Source organism: Gossypium hirsutum, chromosome A04 (genome assembly GCF_007990345.1).
Source record: "Gossypium hirsutum isolate 1008001.06 chromosome A04, Gossypium_hirsutum_v2.1, whole genome shotgun sequence".
NCBI classification, from domain to species: domain Eukaryota; kingdom Viridiplantae; phylum Streptophyta; class Magnoliopsida; order Malvales; family Malvaceae; genus Gossypium; species Gossypium hirsutum.
This window is the reverse complement of record NC_053427.1, coordinates 3,416,564-3,437,159: the sequence shown is the minus strand read 5'-3', so window position 1 is coordinate 3,437,159 and position 20,596 is coordinate 3,416,564. Positions and strand designations below refer to the sequence as shown.

The 20,596-nt window shown below is 40.0% G+C and overlaps 2 protein-coding genes across 3 annotated transcripts; both read left to right on the top strand.

The window, feature by feature from the left end:
* Positions 1 to 3,602: 3,602 nt before the first annotated feature.
* On the top strand, positions 3,603 to 14,190 carry LOC107955901 (poly [ADP-ribose] polymerase 1). 2 transcript variants are annotated; one of them, XM_041110762.1, is made up of 16 exons: positions 3,603 to 3,807; positions 3,880 to 4,035; positions 4,140 to 4,200; positions 4,284 to 4,347; positions 4,423 to 4,674; positions 5,257 to 5,494; positions 5,599 to 5,711; positions 5,799 to 5,875; positions 6,002 to 6,162; positions 7,028 to 7,219; positions 7,363 to 7,471; positions 7,577 to 7,659; positions 7,752 to 7,889; positions 7,976 to 8,158; positions 9,013 to 9,066; positions 14,022 to 14,190. In XM_041110762.1, the coding sequence occupies exons 1-15, from the start codon at positions 3,622 to 3,624 to the stop codon at positions 9,058 to 9,060; spliced, it is 2,061 nt and encodes a 686-aa protein (XP_040966696.1). In that variant the 5' UTR covers positions 3,603 to 3,621; the 3' UTR covers positions 9,061 to 9,066; positions 14,022 to 14,190. The 2 variants fall into 2 exon arrangements, with proteins under 2 accessions (XP_040966696.1, XP_040966695.1); XM_041110761.1 differs by lacking the exon at positions 14,022 to 14,190 and having other exon boundaries at positions 9,013 to 9,208.
* Positions 14,191 to 15,844: 1,654 nt separating this feature from the next.
* LOC121228020 (disease resistance protein SUMM2-like) lies at positions 15,845 to 16,306 on the top strand. The gene has a single exon (XM_041111128.1). The coding sequence runs from the start codon at positions 15,845 to 15,847 to the stop codon at positions 16,304 to 16,306; it is 462 nt and encodes a 153-aa protein (XP_040967062.1).
* Positions 16,307 to 20,596: the final 4,290 nt, after the last annotated feature.

Sequence of the window (20,596 nt, the reverse complement as noted above, 5' to 3'; positions counted from 1 at the left end):
CATCAACATAGCAATGTTGGTCCTTCTTGCTCAGCCATCCGATCGAATCCAGATCAGTCAAGTAGCCACGATCCATACAAGCCTTGGAGCTGTTTAATCCATAGGGCTTCTTCAGTTTGTAGATTATCTCTCAGCTATTTCAACCTTGTGTGTCAACATAGATTTCATCTAAGAAACCATTTAGAAAGGCTGATTTCACATCAAGTTGATGGATCTTCCATTCGAGCTGTGCTGCTAAAGCAATCAGCAATCTGATGGTGTCGAGCCTGGCCACTGGTGCAAAGGTCTCCAGGTAGTCCAAGCCATACCTCTGACTGAACCCCTTGACACTAGCCTTGCTTTCAGCTTGTTCAAGGTACCATCAGCATTCTGCTTGGCTTTGTACACCCATTTCACCCCAATCACCTTCCTTTTGACTGGCCTTTCAACCAATTCCAGGTCTGGTTCTTCTCAATCATGCTGATTTCCTCAGCCATTGCCTGCTTCCACCCTTGCTGAGCCTCAGCCTCTTCAAAGTTGCTTGGTTCAGCTATGGCTACATGAGCCCTTTCATAAATCTCAGCCAATGACCTTGTTCCTCTGATGGTTCATCATCAATATCCATTTCAGGGACATTTTGGTCTGGCTCAGCTTGGTCTGCTGCAAGTTCTTCAGAAACTTCTTCAGGTTCATGTCTTTCCCAGTTCCAACATGACCTCTCATCAAATACCACATCCCTGCTTACTGACACTTTGTTTGTTGAAGGATCTAAAATCCTATAGCCCTTCTTAACAGTGCTATACCCCACCAAAACACCAGGTCGAGCCCTTTCAGACAATTTGTCCCTTTTAACAGCAGGTACATGTGCATAACAAATGCATCCAAAGACCTTCAGATGAGCCAGTGATGGCTTGAAGCTAAACCAGGCCTCGAATGGGGTCTTTTGATCCAAAGCCTTGGTTGGAAGTCTATTTTGAATGTATGTTGCAGTGTTAACCGCTTCTGCCCATAGTGCTTTAGGCAGATTCTTCTGAATCATCAAGCACCTGGCCATATCCATCAAACTCCTATTCTTCCTTTCACTTACCCCATTCTGCTGAGGTGTATATGTGTTAGTAAGTTGATGTTTGATGCCTGCCTTATCACAGGAACTGACCTGAGTTGTACTCAGTCCCATTATCAGACCTTATGGTCTTCAGTTTGCAGCCTGTTTCAGTCTCAGAAGCAGTCTTGAACTTCCAAAACACAGTGGCCACCTCTGATTTCTGTTTTAAAAAGTAAATCCAGCAATATCTCGAGAAATCATCAATGAACAGTATGAAATACCTGTTTCCACTTAATGACTCAGTCTTCATAGGGCCACACACATCAGTATGCACCAGTTGGAGTTTTTCAGAGGCTCTCCAGGCTTGATTCGAGGGAAATGGGAGTCTGGCCTGCTTTCCTAGATGACATACTTCACATACATCATCATGGTCCACTGAGTTGATGAAATTTTCAGCCAGGTCCTCTCTGACCATTCGGGCCATCGATCTGAAGTTGGCATGTCCCAGTCTTTGATGCCACAGCTTGGATTCATCTGAAGTGGCTGTGTAGGCAATGTCTGACTTTTTTGTCCAGTCAACCACAAAGCTCTTATCAGCCATAGGGACTGCCATCAGTTTGGATCCACTTGGATCACTGATTTGGCACTGGTGGTCTTTAAACACAACTGAATAACCTTTTTCCAGCAACTGAGCAATGCTGAGCAGGTTTCTGTCAATTTCAGGCACCAACAGCACATTTGAAATCACTTTGGTACCTGTAAGGGTGCATATCAGCACATCACCCTTGCCTTCAGCTTGAATAAAATGACCATTTCCTATCTTGACTTTAGTTCTGCAGCTTCTGTCTAAAGACTTGAAGATTGCAGCATCAGGTGTCATGTGGTTGGTGCATCCACTGTCTAGGAGCCAACCAGATGAGGACCTTTCCTGAGCAGCAGAGCATGACACAGCAAAGACTTGCTCCTTTTGATCACTGTCCTCCATAGCTACTCGAGCCTCAGCTTTCATCTATTGAAACTGATTCTGCCTCGATTTGGTCTTACTCTTGCAGACTCTCTCAACATGACCCTTCTTCTTACAATGCTGACACACAGCATCTGGATTGAACCAGCATTTTTCTTCTGAATGACCAGCCTTTCTGCAGTGCTTGCAAGTCTGACCTTCTCTCCTTGCAGCATCATTCTTTGGCTTGTCTCTCTAGGCCTTCTTGCCTTTGTAGGCAGTATTTGTTCTTGCCTAAAAGGCACCTTCTTGGTGCTCCTCCAGTCTGCTTGCTCTCCTCTGCTCTTGAGCATATAGAGCATTGATCAACTCTGTCAGGGAGATGGTGGACAGATCCCTTGAGTCCTCGAGAGATGAGATTTTTGCCTCATACCTCTCAAGCAGAGTTGCTATAACCTTCTCCACTATCCTAGCTTCATTGAACTGCTCTCCAAGGAGCCTGATGCTGTTAACCACAGCCATAATCCTGTCAGAATATTGCTTGACAGTTTCTTCTTCCTTCATCTTCAAATTCTCGAAATCTCTCCTCAAGTTTAACAACTGTTGCTGCCTTGTCCTCTCTGTCCCTTGAAACTCTTCCTGCAACTTGTCCCAGGCCTGTTTTGGTGATTCACAGGCCATAATCCTTGTGAAAATCACATCAGACACTGAGTTTTGGATGCAAGACATAGCCTTGTGCCTCTTGGTCCTTTCATCAGCATGCTGCCTGATCTGAGCCACTGTTGGATTAGCTCTAAGTGGCTCTGGTTCAACATCAGAGTTGACCACCTCCCACAGATCGAAAGCCTGCAGGTAGGTCTTCATTTTGACCACCCATATGTGATAGCCTTCTCCATTGAAGACTTGAGGTGCAGCTGGTGAAAAGCTTGATGAAGCCATGGATTTGTGTAACAGATCCCTTAAGAAATAGGCTCTAGATACCAATTGTTGGTGCTGTAACTGAAACTAATAGATTCAGTGCAAACTTGTCAAGCAAGTCTCGAGACTTGCTGAGCAAACAAGAGAATTCGAGCAAGAGAAAGAAAGAAAAGCTAAGAAAAATGAAGAGAAAAATTGATGAACAAACTGAACTTCATTCATAAATTGCATAATGGCACAATGCCAATACATAAACCAAGCACTAAGCTTGTCAAAAACAGCAAATAATTACCTAAACATCACCTACCTCCACTAATGACATGGAAACTTGAAATTTTGGCTTGTAAACTTATACAAAGTTGTGTTTACAGCTCATACATAAGCTAATTACATCAGTCAACAACCTAACTTAGTTAGAAATGAACTAAGATTACATTTCATTGACTAGGAATTACAAAATAAACAAAATAAGCTTGCATCAGCAGCTCCTGCATGACTTGGTCTTCTTGGCCTGCATGCCGTCGAGTTTGCTGCATGCTGAACCAACTTCATCAATAAGTAAGCAAAGGAAGCAGGTAAGGTAAAAATAGTAAAAAGTAAGAGCATGGAGAATGGCTGTCCCAGTAGCGAAAGTGAAAGTGGTGAAGACTCTTAATTCATAATTAATTATTCATCAAAAAATAATAAACAATAACAAGATGAAGAATTAATCAACCATCCCACTAGCAAAAGTGGGATGATGTTTGGAGCACTTGGTAAATGCCCAATGTGTTCTGGTTGTCTTCGCTTTTCTGGAGGCAAATATCGCTGCCATGGCTACATTTCAGCATGGAGCAAGTGTTCTTACTCTACTTGTGAACCTGAACGTCTTAAAGGGAAATGGAAAGTACCAGATGAAACAAATAATGAATTTCTTAGCAAGGTATTAACTAATATTGACGTGATATGTAGAAGTGTTTAAACTGTAACATTTTCCTGACTCAAACTTTTGCAGTGGTTTAAATCACAAAAAATTAAAAAACCTGCTCGCATCCTGCCTCCAGCTTCTGCTTCTTCAAGTCAAGCTGCTAATGGCCAATCTCAAACTTCAAATGTTGAAAGCTTGGCAAATTTGAAAGTTTCCATTGTTGGATTGCCTAAGGAGTCTTTGGTAATATCTCTTCCACTGTATTTTAAAAGTTAGTGAAGTTATATTCAGTTTGTTCAGAATAAATGTGAATGTTTGTTTATTCCTTGACGATATTTGCTCCTCAGGAAGAGTGGAAGGGAAAAATCAAGGAAGCAGGTGGTATGGTTCATGCCAAGATCAAGACTGGTATGTGCTTCCTGGACTCTATTTTGATATAATTGCTTGTGTTAATTGGTTTTTATTTAATAAATAAGTAAATAATGTTACAGATACAAATTGCTTGGTTGTGAGTGGGGACTCGGAGGGTCATGATGCTGAGAGGAGGAAGGCAAGGTAAAGCTGCTTCCAGATTTCTTCTCTTGAGTTCTTCATTCATTTTAGACTCATTTCAAGTGTTCCACTTTTCAGGAGAATGAGATTGCCAATTGTTAGGGAGGACTATCTTGTAGATTGTTTTAAAAAACAGAATAAGCTTCCTTTTGATTTGTACAAAGTTGAAGCCATCGGTGAGGCCTCTAGCATGGTCACTGTCAAAGTAAAAGGACGAAGTGCTGTGCATGAAGCCTCTGGTCTGCAAGATTCATGTCATATACTTGAGGACAGTGGAAGTATATATAACACAACTCTGAACTTGTCCGACTTATCAACCGGTGTTAACAGGTTTCATTTTATACACCTGTCTCTGTTGTTGGCTTTCTAATCTGTTATAGCTGACTGACATTCCTGATTTCGAACTTGTGTTAAATGTTTTCCTTATTGCTTATTGACATATGCAACTTAATGATTGTGTGTTCCTTGCTTCTTCAGAGGATAATAAGGGCATTTTTCTTGCCTTAATCCTCTTTGAAGACTGACGCACATGCTACTTTGGAAACATTGTGTTTTCCCCATTGCTTTTTTGACCTACTGTACTTGGACTTGGACGCAAGGGTTGGAGATGGTTATGTGTCCATCTCTGGTATGTTCAAATTTTCTCAAAATTCCCATGTATTTTGAGAGTTTTTGGAGGATCATATCCTATACTCATTTTTGGATAAGCGCCAGACGTGAGTACCGGACATGGGCACTTCAAGAAAGATGAAGAGTCGGAGTAGCATAGTTTCTGACTGTTTTGTATATCAATTTATCGCCACATTAATTTTGCCACTTAGCTTTCTTAATTTTCTGTTTTAGTATTTTTGTCCTCTTTTGATTATTTTCCTTCTCAATAAATGTTAACTTCTACTTGTTTGTTATGTGAAGTTACTACATCCTCCAAATAATCCAAGAAGATAAAGGGTCTGGTTGTTATGTATTCCGTAAATGGGGTCGTGTTGGGAATGAAAAAATTGGCGGAAGCAAATTGGAAGAGATGCCAAAATCAGATGCAATCTCTGAATTCAAACGTTTATTTCTAGAGAAAACTGGGAACTCATGGGAGGCAGGGGAAAAGAAACAAAATTTCCAGAAACAGCCTGGCAGATTTTTCCCATTGGATATTGTATTGCTTATTTTCTTTCCGTCTTTCATCAAATGTGTTATGCCTCTTGCTTGATAGTGGATTCCCTTTTCTTATAGTTCACTTTTACATGCTGGAAATTGTAGGATTATGGAGTTAACAAACAGGTGTTAGAAAAGAAGCACACTGATGCAGATAGTCAACTTCCTCCTCCCTTGCTTGAATTGGTGAAGATGCTTTTTAATGTGGAAACATACAGGCAAATTGCCCATTTTCCAAGCAAACTCTCCCGTCTCTTATTCTCTCAAATTACTTTGATCTCTTAAAGATCCATTCTTGATTACAGGGCCGCAATGATGGAGTTTGAGATTAATATGTCGGAAATTCCCCTTGGAAAGCTAAGCAAAAGCAATATTCAGAAAGGTAGGTAACTGTAAAATCTGGTTTATTTTCTCTATCATGCTGAACACCTTAGAGGTTGCATTCTAGGAGTTAAATTTCTGGCATATGCAGAGTAGAAATTTTAGTAACCATATCTTCTTGCCCCAGGTTTTGAGGCATTAACAGAGATACAAAATCTATTGAATAGTGATGCTTCTGATCCTTCTCTCAAAGAAAGCTTTATTGTTGATGCCAGCAATAGATTTTTTACTGTTATTCCTTCTATCCATCCACATGTCATAAGGGATGAAGATGATTTTAAGGCAAAGGTATACATCCTACATATTATTGCCTTTTCTTGATTTTTGACTGCTTTCAATTCAATGATGGTACCGTGTCACAGTCCGTCAAATTTGATTTCCTTTCACTTGAGGCATTTATGGCCACTTATAAACTGTGTTAAACCCAAATTATAAGGTCTAGTTTGTGCTGTATTTAAATGTTTGAGGACCAATTTCTATTGTGTAATAAATAAAGTAGTCTATTTAATTATCTTGCATGCATCTAGTTGAATTTACTTGTCTGCTTCCTGTATTGGTTTATTTTAAGCAGTCCCAACTCTGTTTGATCTGAGCATTGGTGTTCTCATGTTCAATTCAGAAACAATTTCTCATTCTAGGATTGGTACTTAATTGCCTTCTCTTTTTTTTCCTTCCTTAAATACTGAAGGTGTTATGCTGTTTCCTTATGACATCTTCAACTCTTTTGCAGATTAGGTGCCTAGGTTGTAGCTCTTTGTTAAAATTTGTTGATTGCTTGTACTGTGCTAGATTATAGCTGGACATTTTCTCCTTGTATTGTACCATTATGCTGTTGGTGAAATGCCATTTTCATTTTGTAGAACCTACATTTTCTCGGCACTTGATAGTTAGGTGCTATTCTTTGCTACAAAGAACACTGTTAAAAATTTTGAAAAATGTTATTGACTGGTTATCTTGAGACTGCTTTGTTGTGGTATCATCTACCATGGGTATGAGTGAGATGCCAATGTTTTTTACACTATTGTATGCAGAAGGCAGGAAGTTGGGAGTCAACTTGCTCAATTATTGCTTGAAAACTGTTTAAACTAATCTGCAAGTTTATACAATCTTTCTATGAGTAATCTATGGTCTTCCTTTTCTGCTTGAAATGTAGGTGAAAATGTTGGAAGCTCTTCAAGGCATTGAAATAGCCTCAAGACTAGTAGGTTTTGATGTTGACAATGATGACTCCCTTGATGAAAAATATAAGAAACTCCATTGTGATATTACTCCCCTTCCTCATGATAGTGAAGATTTTCAGTTGATTGAGAAATATCTCCTTACCACTCATGCCCCTACTCATACTGTGAGTATGCATTTTGCATTTGTGAAAAGCTCTTACTGTTAACTGGTTATGGGCTTGTTTATTGTTTCCCCCACCTCTGCCTCTCTCCTGTAGGTTCAATTTGCAATATTAAATTACTGCAACTATATATATTTTACTCGCAGGATTGGAAGCTTGAATTGGAAGAAGTATTCTCACTTGAAAGAGAAGGAGAACTTGATAAGTTTGCTCCTTTCAGAGAAAAGCTTAGTAACAGAATGCTTCTCTGGCATGGTAAATGGCTTTGTTATTTACGCAAGAGATGCGTGCTTCCCAAATTGCTACAAATAATTTGGGGCAATTTTCCTCATACTATGGTTTTTTTTTTTTTTTATGCAGGTTCTCGGTTGACAAATTTTGTAGGGATACTTAGCCAGGGACTAAGAATAGCTCCTCCAGAAGCTCCAGCGACTGGCTATATGGTTCTCTTACATTTTCTTTATTGTACATCACTGTATACAGGACATACACATTTCTTTCTCGAAATTAAATTTGTAACACTTTTGCATTCCAGTTTGGCAAGGGGGTCTATTTTGCTGATTTGGTCAGTAAGAGTGCTCAGTATTGCTTTACAGATAGGAAAAATCCCGTGGGCCTCATGCTTCTCAGCGAAGTTGCTTTAGGGGAGGTCTATGAACTAACAAAGGCCAAGGTGAGTGCACCCTCTATGCCAATGTGTAGATGCAGATCTTGGCATTTATTCATTATTTTTCTTTGCTTTTTGTCATTCTTGTTCAGTATATAGAAAAACTACCAAAAGGAAAGCACTCAACGAAAGGGCTCGGAAAGAAAGTACCTAAGAGGTCTGACTTTGTAAAGTGGAAGGATGACATTATTGTTCCTTGTAGCAAACCGGTTCCATCCAGTGTGAAGGAATCTGAGCTGATGTATAATGAATACATTGTTTATAACACTTCTCAAGTAAGTTAAAAGATCTTTTCTTTCCATATAGCTAAATATTGATTCTGGCATTTTGCAGTTGATGAGTTTATCTACCTTTAATGCATGAAATGAATTACAACTTTCGTTCGATTGCAATGTGCTTTACGCATATCCATCAGTGTATTATTTTCTCTGTAGCCCTTTCCTCTAAGATGCCATCATTTCTATCTCTGTCTTTTTAAGTGCTTTGAGGTTTTTCTTTAAGAAGTGGTTTGGGTTAGATGAACAATGGATTTAATTTTGAAATCATAAGATTAAGGTTTGAAAGGTGCTGAAAATATTTGAGGCTAAGAAATTGTTGGCATTGTTCAGGGAGGACTAAATGACCTTTGTTTTGAAGTAACCTATGACATATTTCCTTCTTGCTGTACTTAAGTGGCCTTGTTTATATGTCTAATTATTATTACTACCAACATACCATCTAGGTTACCTGGATTCGAGGAAAGTGTTTGGGGAGGACTAAATGACCTTAACCTCTGACATATTTTGTTCTGGGTGTAACATGTAGCCTTGTTTGAAATTAATTGGACATGTGTTGTTATTATTACTACCACCTACCGCCTATAGCATCAGGTCCTGGGGGTAAGTGACGTGATGGGTATGCTTAATTTTTCTGTAAGTTTTTCCATACATTTGGAAGATTATACCCTTATAAGTATGTCTGAACGTTTGTCAGACACAAGTACTTTATAAAAACTGAAGAGTCCGTTTAATATAGCTACCACTGCTGCTAAACCTGCTCCTAACAATGTTATTGCTATAATTATTGAAATCCAATTGATGTTTTTAATGTGATTTGTACTTATCATCTACATTATTGTTGATTGGGACAGGTTAAGATACAGTTCCTGTTGAAAGTGAGGTTTCATCACAAGAGGTGAAGGAAGGTGTTGGTGCTGTAACTGAAACTAACAGATTCAGTGTAAACTTGTCAAGCAAGTCTCGAGACTTGCTGAGCAAACAAGAGAATTCGAGCAAGAGAAAGAAAGAAAAGTTAAGAAAAATGAAGAGAAAAATTGATGAACAAACTGAACTTCATTCATAAATTGCATAATGGCACAATGCCAATACATAAACCAAGCACTAAGCTTGTCAAAAACAGCAAATAATTACCTAAACATCACCTACCTCCACTAATGACATGGAAACTTGAAATTTTGGCTTGTAAACTTATACAAAGTTGTGTTTATAGCTCATACATAAGCTAATTACATCAGTCAACAATCCAACTTAGTTAGAAATGAACTAAGATTACATTTCATTGACTAGGAATTACAAAATAAACAAAATAAGCTTGCATCAGCAGCTCCTGCATGACTTGGTCTTCTTGGCCTGCATGCTGTCGAGTTTGCTGCATGCTGAACCAACTTCATCACTCCTCCTTGGTTTGCATGGAGCAAACACCTAGCTTCTTTCTTAGACATTCGAACCTTGTGACACTAAGGGCTTTGGTTAAAATATCTGCAAGTTAATCCTCTGAATTACAGTGGATCAGCTTTACTTCCTGAGCTTGCTCCATTTCTCGAACAACATGCAACTTGATGCTGAAATGTTTTGTTCTTCCATGGAACACTGGATTTTTAGCAATTGCTACTGCAGATTGGTTGTCACAGAAGATCTCAGTAGCTTCCTCTTGATGCACATTCAAGTCAGCCAATATTTTCCTTAGCCATATGGCTTGGTTGACAGCACTTGCTGTTGCCACATACTCTGCTTCAGCAGTAGATTAAGCTACTAGACTTTGCTTTTTTGAGCTCCAACAAAACATGGTTGAACCAAGGTTAAAAGCATACCCTGAGGTGCTTTTCATGTCATCTATCTAGCCAGCCCAGTCACTATCAGTGTAGCCAACCAGCTTCAGATTTCCTTCTTTGCTGTACTTCAAACCATAGTTTAAAGTGCCTTTGACATATCTCAGCACTCTCTTTGCAGCTTGGAAATGCTTCTCATTGCAACAATGCAAGAACCTTGAGAGCAATCCTACAGCATACATGATGTCTGGTCTAGTGGCAGTCAAGTATAGCAAGCAACCAACTAGACTCCTGTAGGTTGTTTCACAAACTTTCTTAAAATCACCTTGGCTCGATAGTTTTTCTCCAACAGCAACAGGTGTTTTAGTTGCCTTGCTTTTTTGCATGGAGAACCTGGTCAGAATCTTTGTGGCAAAGCTTCTCTGGCTTAAAAATATCTCATTCTGTACTTGAGACACCTCCATTCCAAGAAAATATGACATCTCCCCAAGATCAGACATTTCAAACACTTCCTGCATCTTGGTCTTGAAGTCAGCCAGCACTACTCGATCTCCTCTTGTCACTAGAAGATCATCAACATACAGGGACACAATGAGTTGTATTTGTGTCCCTTGTTTCTTGACATACAGTGTTGGCTCACTCTTACTTCGATCGAATCCAAGATCAGTCAAGTAGCCATCGATTCTGCTATACCAAGCCCTTGGAGCCTGTTTTAATCCATATAGGGCCTTCTTCAGTTTGTAGACCATATACTCTCTGCCAGCTATTTCAAACCCTTGTGGTTGTTCAACATAGATGTCTTCATCTAAGAAACCATTTAGAAAGGCTGATTTCACATCAAGTTGATGGAGCTTCCATTCGAGCTGTGCTGCTAAGGCAATCAGCAGTCTGATGGTGTCGAGCCTGGCCACTGGTGCAAAGGTCTCCAGGTAGTCCAAGCCATACCTCTGACTGAACCCCTTGACAACTAGCCTTGCTTTCAGCTTGTTCAAGGTACCATCAGCATTCTGCTTGGCTTTGTACACCCATTTCACCCCAATCACCTTCCTTTTGACTGGCCTTTCAACCAATTCTCAGGTCTAGTTCTTCTCAATCATGCTGATTTCCTCAGCCATTGCCTGCTTCCACCCTTGCTGAGCCTCAGCCTCTTCAAAGTTGCTTGGTTCAGCTATGGCTACATGAGCCCTTTCATAAATCTCAGCCAATGACCTTGTTCCTCTGACTGGTTCATCATCAATATTCATTTCAAGGACATTTTGGTCTGGCTCAGCTTGGTCTGCTGCAAGTTCTTCAGAAACTTCTTCAGGTTCATGTCTTTCCCAGTTCCAACATGACCTCTCATCAAATACCACATCCCTACTTACTGACACTTTGTTTGTTGAAGGATCTAAAATCTTATAGCCCTTCTTAACAGTGCTATACCCCACCAAAACACCAGGTCGAGCCCTTTCAGACAATTTGTCCCTTTTAACAGCAGGTACATGTGCATAACAGATGCATCCAAAGACCTTCAGATGAGCCAGTGATGGCTTGAAGCTAAACCAGGCCTCGAATAGGGTCTTTTGATCCAAAGCCTTGGTTGGAAGTCTATTTTGAATGTATGTTGCAGTGTTAACTGCTTTTGCCCATAGTGCTTTAGGCAAATTCTTCTGAATCATCAAGCACCTGGCCATATCCATCAAACTCCTATTCTTCCTTTCACTTACCCCATTCTGCTGAGGTGTATATGTGTTAGTAAGTTGATGTTTGATGCCTGCCTTATCACAGAAGGCTTGGAACTGACCTGAGTTGTACTCAGTCCCATTATCAGACCTTATGGTCTTCAGTTTGCAACCTGTTTCAGTCTCAGAAGCAGTCTTGAACTTCCAAAACACAGTGGCCACCTCTGATTTCTGTTTTAAGAAGTAAATCCAGTAATATCTCGAGAAATCATCAATGAACAGTATGAAATACCTGTTTCCACTTAATGACTCAGTCTTCATAGGGCCACACACATCAGTATGCACCAGTTGGAGTTTTTCAGAGGCTCTCCAGGCTTGATTCGAGGGAAATGGGAGTCTGGCCTGCTTTCCTAGCTGACATACTTCACATACATCATCATGGTCCACTGAGTTGATAAAATTTTCAGCCAGGTCCTCTCTGACCATTCGGGCCATCGATCTGAAGTTGGCATGTCCCAGTCTTTGATGCCACAGCTTGGATTCATTTGAAGTGGTTGTGTAGGCAATGTCTGACTTTTTTGTCCAGTCAACCACAAAGCTCTTATCAGCCATAGGGACTGCCATCAGTTTGGATCCACTTGGATCACTGATTTGGCACTGGTGGTCTTTAAACACAACTGAATAACCTTTTTCCAGCAACTGAGCTATGCTGAGCAGGTTTCTGTCAATTTCAGGCACCAACAGCACATTTGAAATCACTTTGGTACCTGTAAGGGTGCATATCAGCACATCACCCTTGCCTTCTGCTTGAATAAAATGACCATTTCCTATCTTGACTTTAGTTCTGCAGCTTCTGTCTAAAGACTTGAAGATTGCAGCATCAGGTGTCATGTGGTTGGTGCATCCACTGTCTAGGAGCCAACCAGATGAGGGCCTTTCCTGAGGAGCTGAGCATGACACAGCAAAGACTTGCTCCTCTTGATCACTGTCCTCCTTAGCTACTCGAGCCTCAGCTTTCATCTGTTGAAACTGATTCTGCCTCGATTTGGTCTTACTCTTGCAGACTCTCTCAACATGACCCTTCTTCTTACAATGCTGACACACAGCATCTGGATTGAACTAGCATTTTTCTTCTGAATGACCAGCCTTTCTACAGTGCTTGCAAGTCTGACCTTCTCTCCTTGCAGCATCATTCTTTGGCTTGTCTCTCCAGGCCTTCTTGCCTTTGTAGGCAGTATTTGTTCTTACCTGAAAGGCACCTTCTTGGTGCTCCTCCAGTCTGCTTGCTCTCCTCTGCTCTTGAGTATATAGAGCATTGATCAACTCTGTCAGGGAGATGGTGGACAGATCCCTTGAGTCCTCGAGAGATGAGATTTTTGCCTCATACCTCTCAGGCAGAGTTGCTATAACCTTCTCCACTATCCTAGCTTCATTGAACTGCTCTCCAAGGAGCCTGATGCTGTTAACCACAGCCATAATCCTGTCAGCATATTGCTTGACAGTTTCTTCTTCCTTCATCTTCAAATTCTCGAAATCTCTCCTCAAGTTTAACAACTGTTGCTGCCTTGTCCTCTCTGTCCCTTGAAACTCTTCCTGCAACTTGTCCCAGGCCTGTTTTGGTGATTCACAGGCCATAATCCTTGTGAAAATCACATCAGACACTGAGTTTTGGATGCAAGACATAGCCTTGTGCCTCTTGGTCCTTTCATCAGCATGCTGCCTGATCTGAGCCACTGTTGGATTAGCTCTAAGTGGCTCTGGTTCAACATCAGAGTTGACCACCTCCCACAGATCGAAAGCCTGCAGGTAGGTCTTCATTTTGACCACCCATATGTGATAGCCTTCTCCATTAAAGACTTGAGGTGCAGCTGGTGAAAAGCTTGATGAAGCCATGGATTTGTGTAACAGATCCCTTAAGAAATAGGCTCTAGATACCAATTGTTGGTGCTGTAACTGAAACTAACAGATTCAGTGCAAACTTGTCAAGCAAGTCTCGAGACTTGCTGAGCAAACAAGAGAATTCGAGCAAGAGAAAGAAAGAAAAGCTAAGAAAAATGAAGAGAAAAATTGATGAACAAACTGAACTTCATTCATAAATTGCATAATGGCATAATGCCAATACATAAACCAAGCACTAAGCTTGTCAAAAACAGTAAATAATTACCTAAACATCACCTACCTCCACTAATGACATGGAAACTTGAAATTTTGGCTTGTAAACTTATACAAAGTTGTGTTTACAGCTCATACATAAGCTAATTACATCAGTCAACAACCTAACTTAGTTAGAAATGAACTAAGATTACATTTCATTGACTAGGAATTACAAAATAAACAAAATAAGCTTGCATCAGCAGCTCCTGCATGACTTGGTCTTCTTGGCCTGCATGCTGTCGAGTTTGCTGCATGCTGAACCAACTTCATCAGAAGGTGATGGATGTTTATAATGTATTTTGGTGAATGTCATATCTGTATAAATGTTAAAACAAAAACATTTGTGCCGTTGTGCATTTTTTGAAGCAAGGTCGAGTCTTGATAAGATCTAGTTTTGGGGATTAGCTTGGAGATCTTTAACTGGAGCCTGTTATGCATGTCAAAGCTTTTTGTAAGTAATGGAAAAATAGTTGCTACTTTAATCTATTTCTTCAAAGAAAGATTTCATCTTCTCTCTCTACAAGGTGGGATTAATGGTAGTGGACATTCCAGCTTATTGCTTTGTTGTTCATATGACGAGATTTGATAGCTTTAGCTTCACTTTGAATAGCTCTTGATCCCTCTATTCAGCTGTTTAAGCCGGTAGAATCTGGAATCCCCACCCAAGAGCTTAAAGTTAGACAATACCTAAAAAGTGGTGAAAGAAACAGACAATCTCCATAATTAATTACTCTCTTTTCTTTCCTTCAATTATTTGAGGAGCGCAAAGCAAAGTAAACTCAAATTAATGGCCTCAACTAAGAATTTCGCCACTTTAAATATGCAATTAAGAGAAAAACAAAAACAAAAAACCTGCTTTCAAATCCATTGTTTTTTTCATCATCCGAAGTGTTTTTTGCTTTCAAATTCTCAAATCTGTGTTTCTGATCATTTCCACTCTTTGTTTTTCAGTTTTCACATTTTCTTGTATTCTGTCTCAATTAAGGGAAAAAAAACTTTCTTTTATTTCTGAAAACCAAACTTTCTTCATACCTTGATTTCCACTTCGCAAAAGGAACAGCGCAGAGAATAGTTCAGTGAAGGTAAGTCTTGAGGAACTGCTTCTCATCTTCCTTGCTGTATATTTTCATCGTTTTGTTGAATGCCATTTAGTTTGCATTTGAGTGGATCTCTATTTTATTTATTGGCCTTCACAATTTTCTATTACCTGCCCTAAATTACTCTTTTGATCTTTTACAGCTACTTATATCTCTGAAGCTCTATTTACTTTCTGGTATTCACAGACAGAAAGAGAGGTAAGTTCAAGAGTAATTTCTAGCTTCTTCAATAATAATCGCTTTGCTTTACAACTATAATTATAGCTTCTTAATTGCTAGCTTCCATTCCATTTTATTTGTCACAGTTGCTTTTATTTGTCACAATTGATAATCTTCTTACTAATAACCAAAGTTTTTGTTCAACCTCATCAGACTATCAACAAAAATGGCCGAATCTCTTGCCTCTGCTGCTGTCGAAAATGTGACAAACCAGGCAATGGAATGCGCATCACCCTATCTCCGTTACTTTTTCTGTTATGGAGAGATTGTTCAAGATTTCACGAATCAACGAAACGCACTTAAATTGAGGAAACAGAGGGTGGACACTAGTGTCCATGAGGCTAATAGGCAAATTGAGGTCATCTATGAGGACGTTGAGGACTGGCTTAAAAGGGCTGAGAAAGAACTGGAAGAAACCCAGAACTTGCAAGATGAAATAGATTGCGTCAAGTGTTTCAAACAGTGTCCTCAATGGGGCTGGCGATATTGCTTAAGTAAGAAACTGGCAGAGAAGACTCCTATTATCTCTGAACTTTTACAGACTTCTAACTTTGCACAGGTGGGCTGTCGCGGTTCTCTTCAAGGAATAGACTTCATCACAACCACGCATTTCATGGACTCTAAATCTTCAAAATCAGCTTTGAACCAGATCATGGAGGCTATGAAAGCTGTCAACATGATCGGACTGTACGGATGCCAGGAGTTGGTAAGACAACTTTAGCCCAAGAAGTTGGGAAGCATGCTGGAGAACAAAAGCTCTTTGATAAAGTTGTGATGTTTACTATGTCCCAAAATCCAAACATCAACAATATTCAAGATAAAGTTGCAGATGTTTTTGGTTTAAAATTTCAAACAAGTAGCCGACAAGGAAGAGCAGAAGAGCTATTCAAGAGTATGCAACGCGTGAACAAAATCCTCGTAATTGTCGACGATCTCTGGGAAGAATTCGAATTGAAGATTATCGGAATTCCATTCGGTGATGACTACAAGGGTTGTAAAATTCTTCTGACTACACGTCGTCAACAAGTCTGCACTAAAATGAACTGTCAGAAGGAAATTCAACTTGGCATCTTATCCGAAGACGAAGCATGGGTCTTATTTCGAGATCAAGCTGGTTTAGAAGGTAACAGTTCCGCCTTGAATAATGAAGCCAAAAAGGTTGCTGCTCAATGTAAGGGATTGCCTCTTGCAATTGTTGTCGTGGCCAAAGCTTTGAAATGTCTGAGTTTAGATTTAAATGGGTAGAGAGCCGTAAATCAGAGATTCAATGACTCGAGGGCCCGAGGCATTTGGATAATGAGGAAGTTCTCGGGGATGTCCTCAAGCCTCTTAAGCTTAGCTATGATTATTTGAAGAAAGGCAATAGCCAAATGACGAGGAATGACATCCAAATGTGTTTCTTACTATGTTCCCTTTTTCCTGAAGATTTTGAAATCCCTATTGAGCAGTTGATTATGTGCGGAATTGGAATAGGATTGTTCCCTAATGCTAACTCGATTGAAGATAAAAGGAATGAAATGGTTATGGCACTTAAAAACTCTAAAAATCTGGCTTGTTATTGGTAACTGATGATGCAAAAAGCCGAAGAATGTCAATTTTTTTCCTTTTGGGAACTATTTATGGAGAAACGATAAGCATGCATGATGTGGTTCGAGATTTTGCTCATTGGCTAACATCAACCGGAGAAAATAGGTTCATGGTAAAAGATAAGTTGAAAGAATGGCCTGATATGGTTGAAAGTTTTGAATGTTATACTGCAATCGCTTTATGGAATTGTAGTAGTAACATAAAAAATTTTCCTGACAAAGTGGAATTTTCAAAGCTCAAGACTTTGTGTTGAAGCAATGGTCAGCATGCAACAACCAAGACTGTCGAGGGCACTACATGCAGAAGCTGCAAGTTCATCAAGCCAGCAAGCTGTGTTTTCACTTATTTTGTATTTTTAAGTTAATGCAATGTAACTTAGTTGTATTTCAACTATGTTAGGTTTATATTTGATGTAAAACTGATGGTGATTGAGCTGATTAATCAGCTTTGTTGATTTGTACAAGTTAATTAGCTCAAGTTACTAAGTTTGTTAGTGGTAGTAGGTGAAGTTTAGGTTAACCTACTGTTTTGTCAAGTTGTAAGCTTGTTTGTGTATTGGCTTTGAGCCATATTCAGTTTTTTGAATGAATTCAACAAGTTTTCATCCATATGCTCTCCATTTTTAGTTTTGCTTCAAAATCTATTTGAGTTTTCTGCTTTGTTTCTGCTGCAAGTCACGAGACTTGCTCGACAAGCATTCTGTTGAAGCTTGCTGCTATAGCACTTAGATCCAACAATTGGTATCTAGAGCCATATTCTTAGAGGACCTGTTGTAGTTCAGTATCAAAACCATGGCATCATCAGGTTTTTCACCAGCTTCATCACCTGTCTTCAATGGAGAGGGCTTCAACATTTGAGCAGTTAAGATGAGGACTTACCTGCAGGCATTCGACCTATGGGAAGTTGTTAACTCAGATGCTGAGCCAGCACCTCTTCGAGCTAATCCAACAGTTGCTCAAATAAGGCAACACACTGATGAAAGAACAAAAAGGCACAAGGCCATGTCATGCATACAGAATTGTGTGACAGATGTGATCTTTATGAGGATCATGGCCTATGAAACATCAAAGGAGGCTTGGGACAAGCTGAAAGAAGAATTTCAGGGGACTGAGAGAACAAGGAAACAACAGCTGCTCAACTTGAGAAGAGATTTCGAAAATCTCAAAATGAAAGAGGAAAAAACAGTTAAGCAGTACTCAGATCAGATTATGGCTGTTGTAAACAGCATAAGGCTCCTAGGAGAGCAATTCAGTGAAGCTAGAATAGTTGAGAAAGTCATGTCCACTCTACCAGAGAGGTATGAAGCTAAAATTTCATCCCTCGAAGACTCAAGGGACTTGACAACTATCTCCTTAACTGAGCTAATCAATGCCTTGTATGCACAAGAGCAAAGAAGAGCCAGCAGACAAGAGGAGCACCAGGAAGGGGCTTTTCAAGCCAAAGAAGCCTCGAGCATCAAAACTCACAAAGGCAAAAAGTTCTGGAAAAACAAGCCAAAGCCTGATGCTGCTAGGAGCAGTGACCAACTCTGCAGACATTGTAAAAGAGCTGGTCATCCAGAAGATAGATGCTGGTTTAGACCAGATGCAGTATGCCAACACTGCAAGAAAAAAGGCCATGTTGAAAAAGTTTGCAAGAATAGAAGCAAACCAAGACAGAATCAATTTCAGCAGCAAAAGGTAGAAGCTCGAGTAGCTGAAGAAAGCAGTGATCAAGAAGAACATGTTTTTGCTGTGTCATGTGCAGTAAATCAGAAGAAGGGTTCAAAGGGCTGGCTTCTAGACAGTGGGTGCACAAACCACATGTCACCAGATGCAACTATCTTCAAAACCCTGGACAGAACCTGCAAAACCAAGGTAAAAATTGGAAATGGTCAGTTGATTAATGCTGAAGGAAGAGGAGATGTGCTGATTCATACCTCTACAGGTGGCAAAATCATTTCAAATGTACTTTTGGTACCTGAAATCGATAGGAACCTTCTCAGTATAACTCAACTACTTGAGAAAGGTTACTCAGTTGTGTTCAAGGAGAAAGAATGTCAAATTTTTTATCCAAGTGGATCAAACCTCATAACAGTCACCATGACTGATAAATGTTTTGAAGTAGACTGGACAAATGACTTACATTCAGCCTGCATAGCCTCCACTAATGACTCTAGACTCTGGCATCAGAGGCTTGGACATATAAACTACAAATCCATAGCCCGCATGGTCAATAAAGGTCTGGCAGAAAATTTCATCGATTCAGTGAAGAATGATGAGCTTTGTGAGATATGTCAGCAAGGAAAATTGGCAAGATTGCCATTTCCAACAAGCACAACATGGAGAGCATCAGAGAAGCTCCAGCTTGTGCATACAGATGTGTGTGGACCAATGAAGACTGAGTCTCTCAAAGAAAGCAGGTACTTTATTTTATTTATTGATGACTTTACAAGATACTGCTGGATTTATTTTCTAAAACAGAAATCAGAAGTTCCATCTGTGTTCCTGAAGTATAAAGCTGCTGTTGAAACTGAGTCTGGTTGCAAACTTAGAGCAATGAGGTCAGATAATGGAACTGAGTACACCTCAGCTCAGTTCCAAGCCTACTGTGAAGAAGCAGGTATCAAACACCAGTTGACTAATGTGTATACACCCCAACAGAATGGGGTCAGTGAAAGGAAAAACAGAAGCTTGATGAACATGGCAAGATGTCTTCTGTTTGAGAAGAATTTGCCCAAAACTCTGTGGGCTGAAGCTGTTAACACAGCAGTTTATCTCCAAAACAGGCTCCCAACCAAGGCTTTAGCTGAGAAGACTCCATTTGAAGCCTGGTTTGGGTTTAAGCCATCACTGGCTCATCTCAGAAGCTTTGGTTGTCTGTGCTACACTCAAGTTCCAGCTGAGAAAAGAAGCAAGCTAGATAAAAGAGCTCAAGCAGGGATCCTGATCGGCTATAGCTTGGTTAAAAAGGGCTACAGAATTCTAGAACCTGCTACAAACAAGATATTGATTAGCAGGGATGTTGTTTTCAATGAAAAAGGAAACTGGAATTGGGAGAAGGCTGAACCAGAGGCAGTGGCTGAAGATCTGGCATTGGACCAAGTTGAAAATGATGAAAACACACCTGAAATGGATGTAGATGATGTTCCAATCAGAGGCACTCGATCACTGGCTGATGTTTATGAAAGAGCACAAGTGGCTACTGTTGAACCAAGTTTCTTTGAAGAAGCAGAAAGCCAGGAGGACTGGAAGCAAGCAATGATTGAAGAAATCAGGATGATTGAAAAGAATCAGACCTGGAGTCTGGTTGATAGACTAACAAACAGGAAGATTATTGGTGTCAAATAGGTTTATCGAGTCAAGAACAATGCTGATGGTAGCCTAAACAAGTTAAAGGCTAGATTGGTTGTGAAATGCTTCAGTCAAAGGTATGGATCAAACTACCTGGAAACCTTTGCACCAGTGGCCAGGCTAGACACCATCAGACTGCTAGTTGCCTTAGCAGCACAAAAACAGTGGCTGATACACCAACTTGATGTAAAATCAGCATTTCTGAATGGATTCCTTGAAGAGAAGATTTATGTGGAGCAACCTCAAGGTTTCAAGGTGTCTGGCAAGGAAGAAATGGTGTACAAACTCAACAAAGCCTTGTATGGCTTGAAACAGGCTCCAAGGGCCTAGTATAGCAGAATTGATAGATATCTGACCAGTTTGGGATTCGAGAGAAGTCTAAGTGAGCCAACTCTCTATGTTAAATTGACTAGTACTGAAATTCAGCTCATTATGTCAATATATGCCAATGACTTACTGGTGATAGGAGGAGATCGAGAGATGCTAAGCAGCTTTAAAGCTAAAATGCAACAGCACTTTGAGATGTCAGACTTGGGATTGATGTCTTACTTCTTAGGCATGGAAGTAACTCAAGCTGAAAATGGAATTTGGCTTAGTCAAAAGACCTTTGCTATGA

Bases quoted from the DNA above. Each gene is read 5' to 3' on its own strand.
- LOC107955901 (XM_041110762.1), top strand. From the start codon at position 3,622: ATGATGTTTGGAGCACTTGGTAAATGCCCAATGTGTTCTGGTTGTCTT. The intron at 5,495-5,598 runs GTATTGCTTATT...TGGAAATTGTAG, and splicing joins GATTTTTCCCATTGGATATT to GATTATGGAGTTAACAAACA. The intron at 8,159-9,012 runs GTAAGTTAAAAG...TGATTGGGACAG, and splicing joins TTGTTTATAACACTTCTCAA to GTTAAGATACAGTTCCTGTT.
- LOC121228020 (XM_041111128.1), top strand. From the start codon at position 15,845: ATGTCCCAAAATCCAAACATCAACAATATTCAAGATAAAGTTGCAGAT.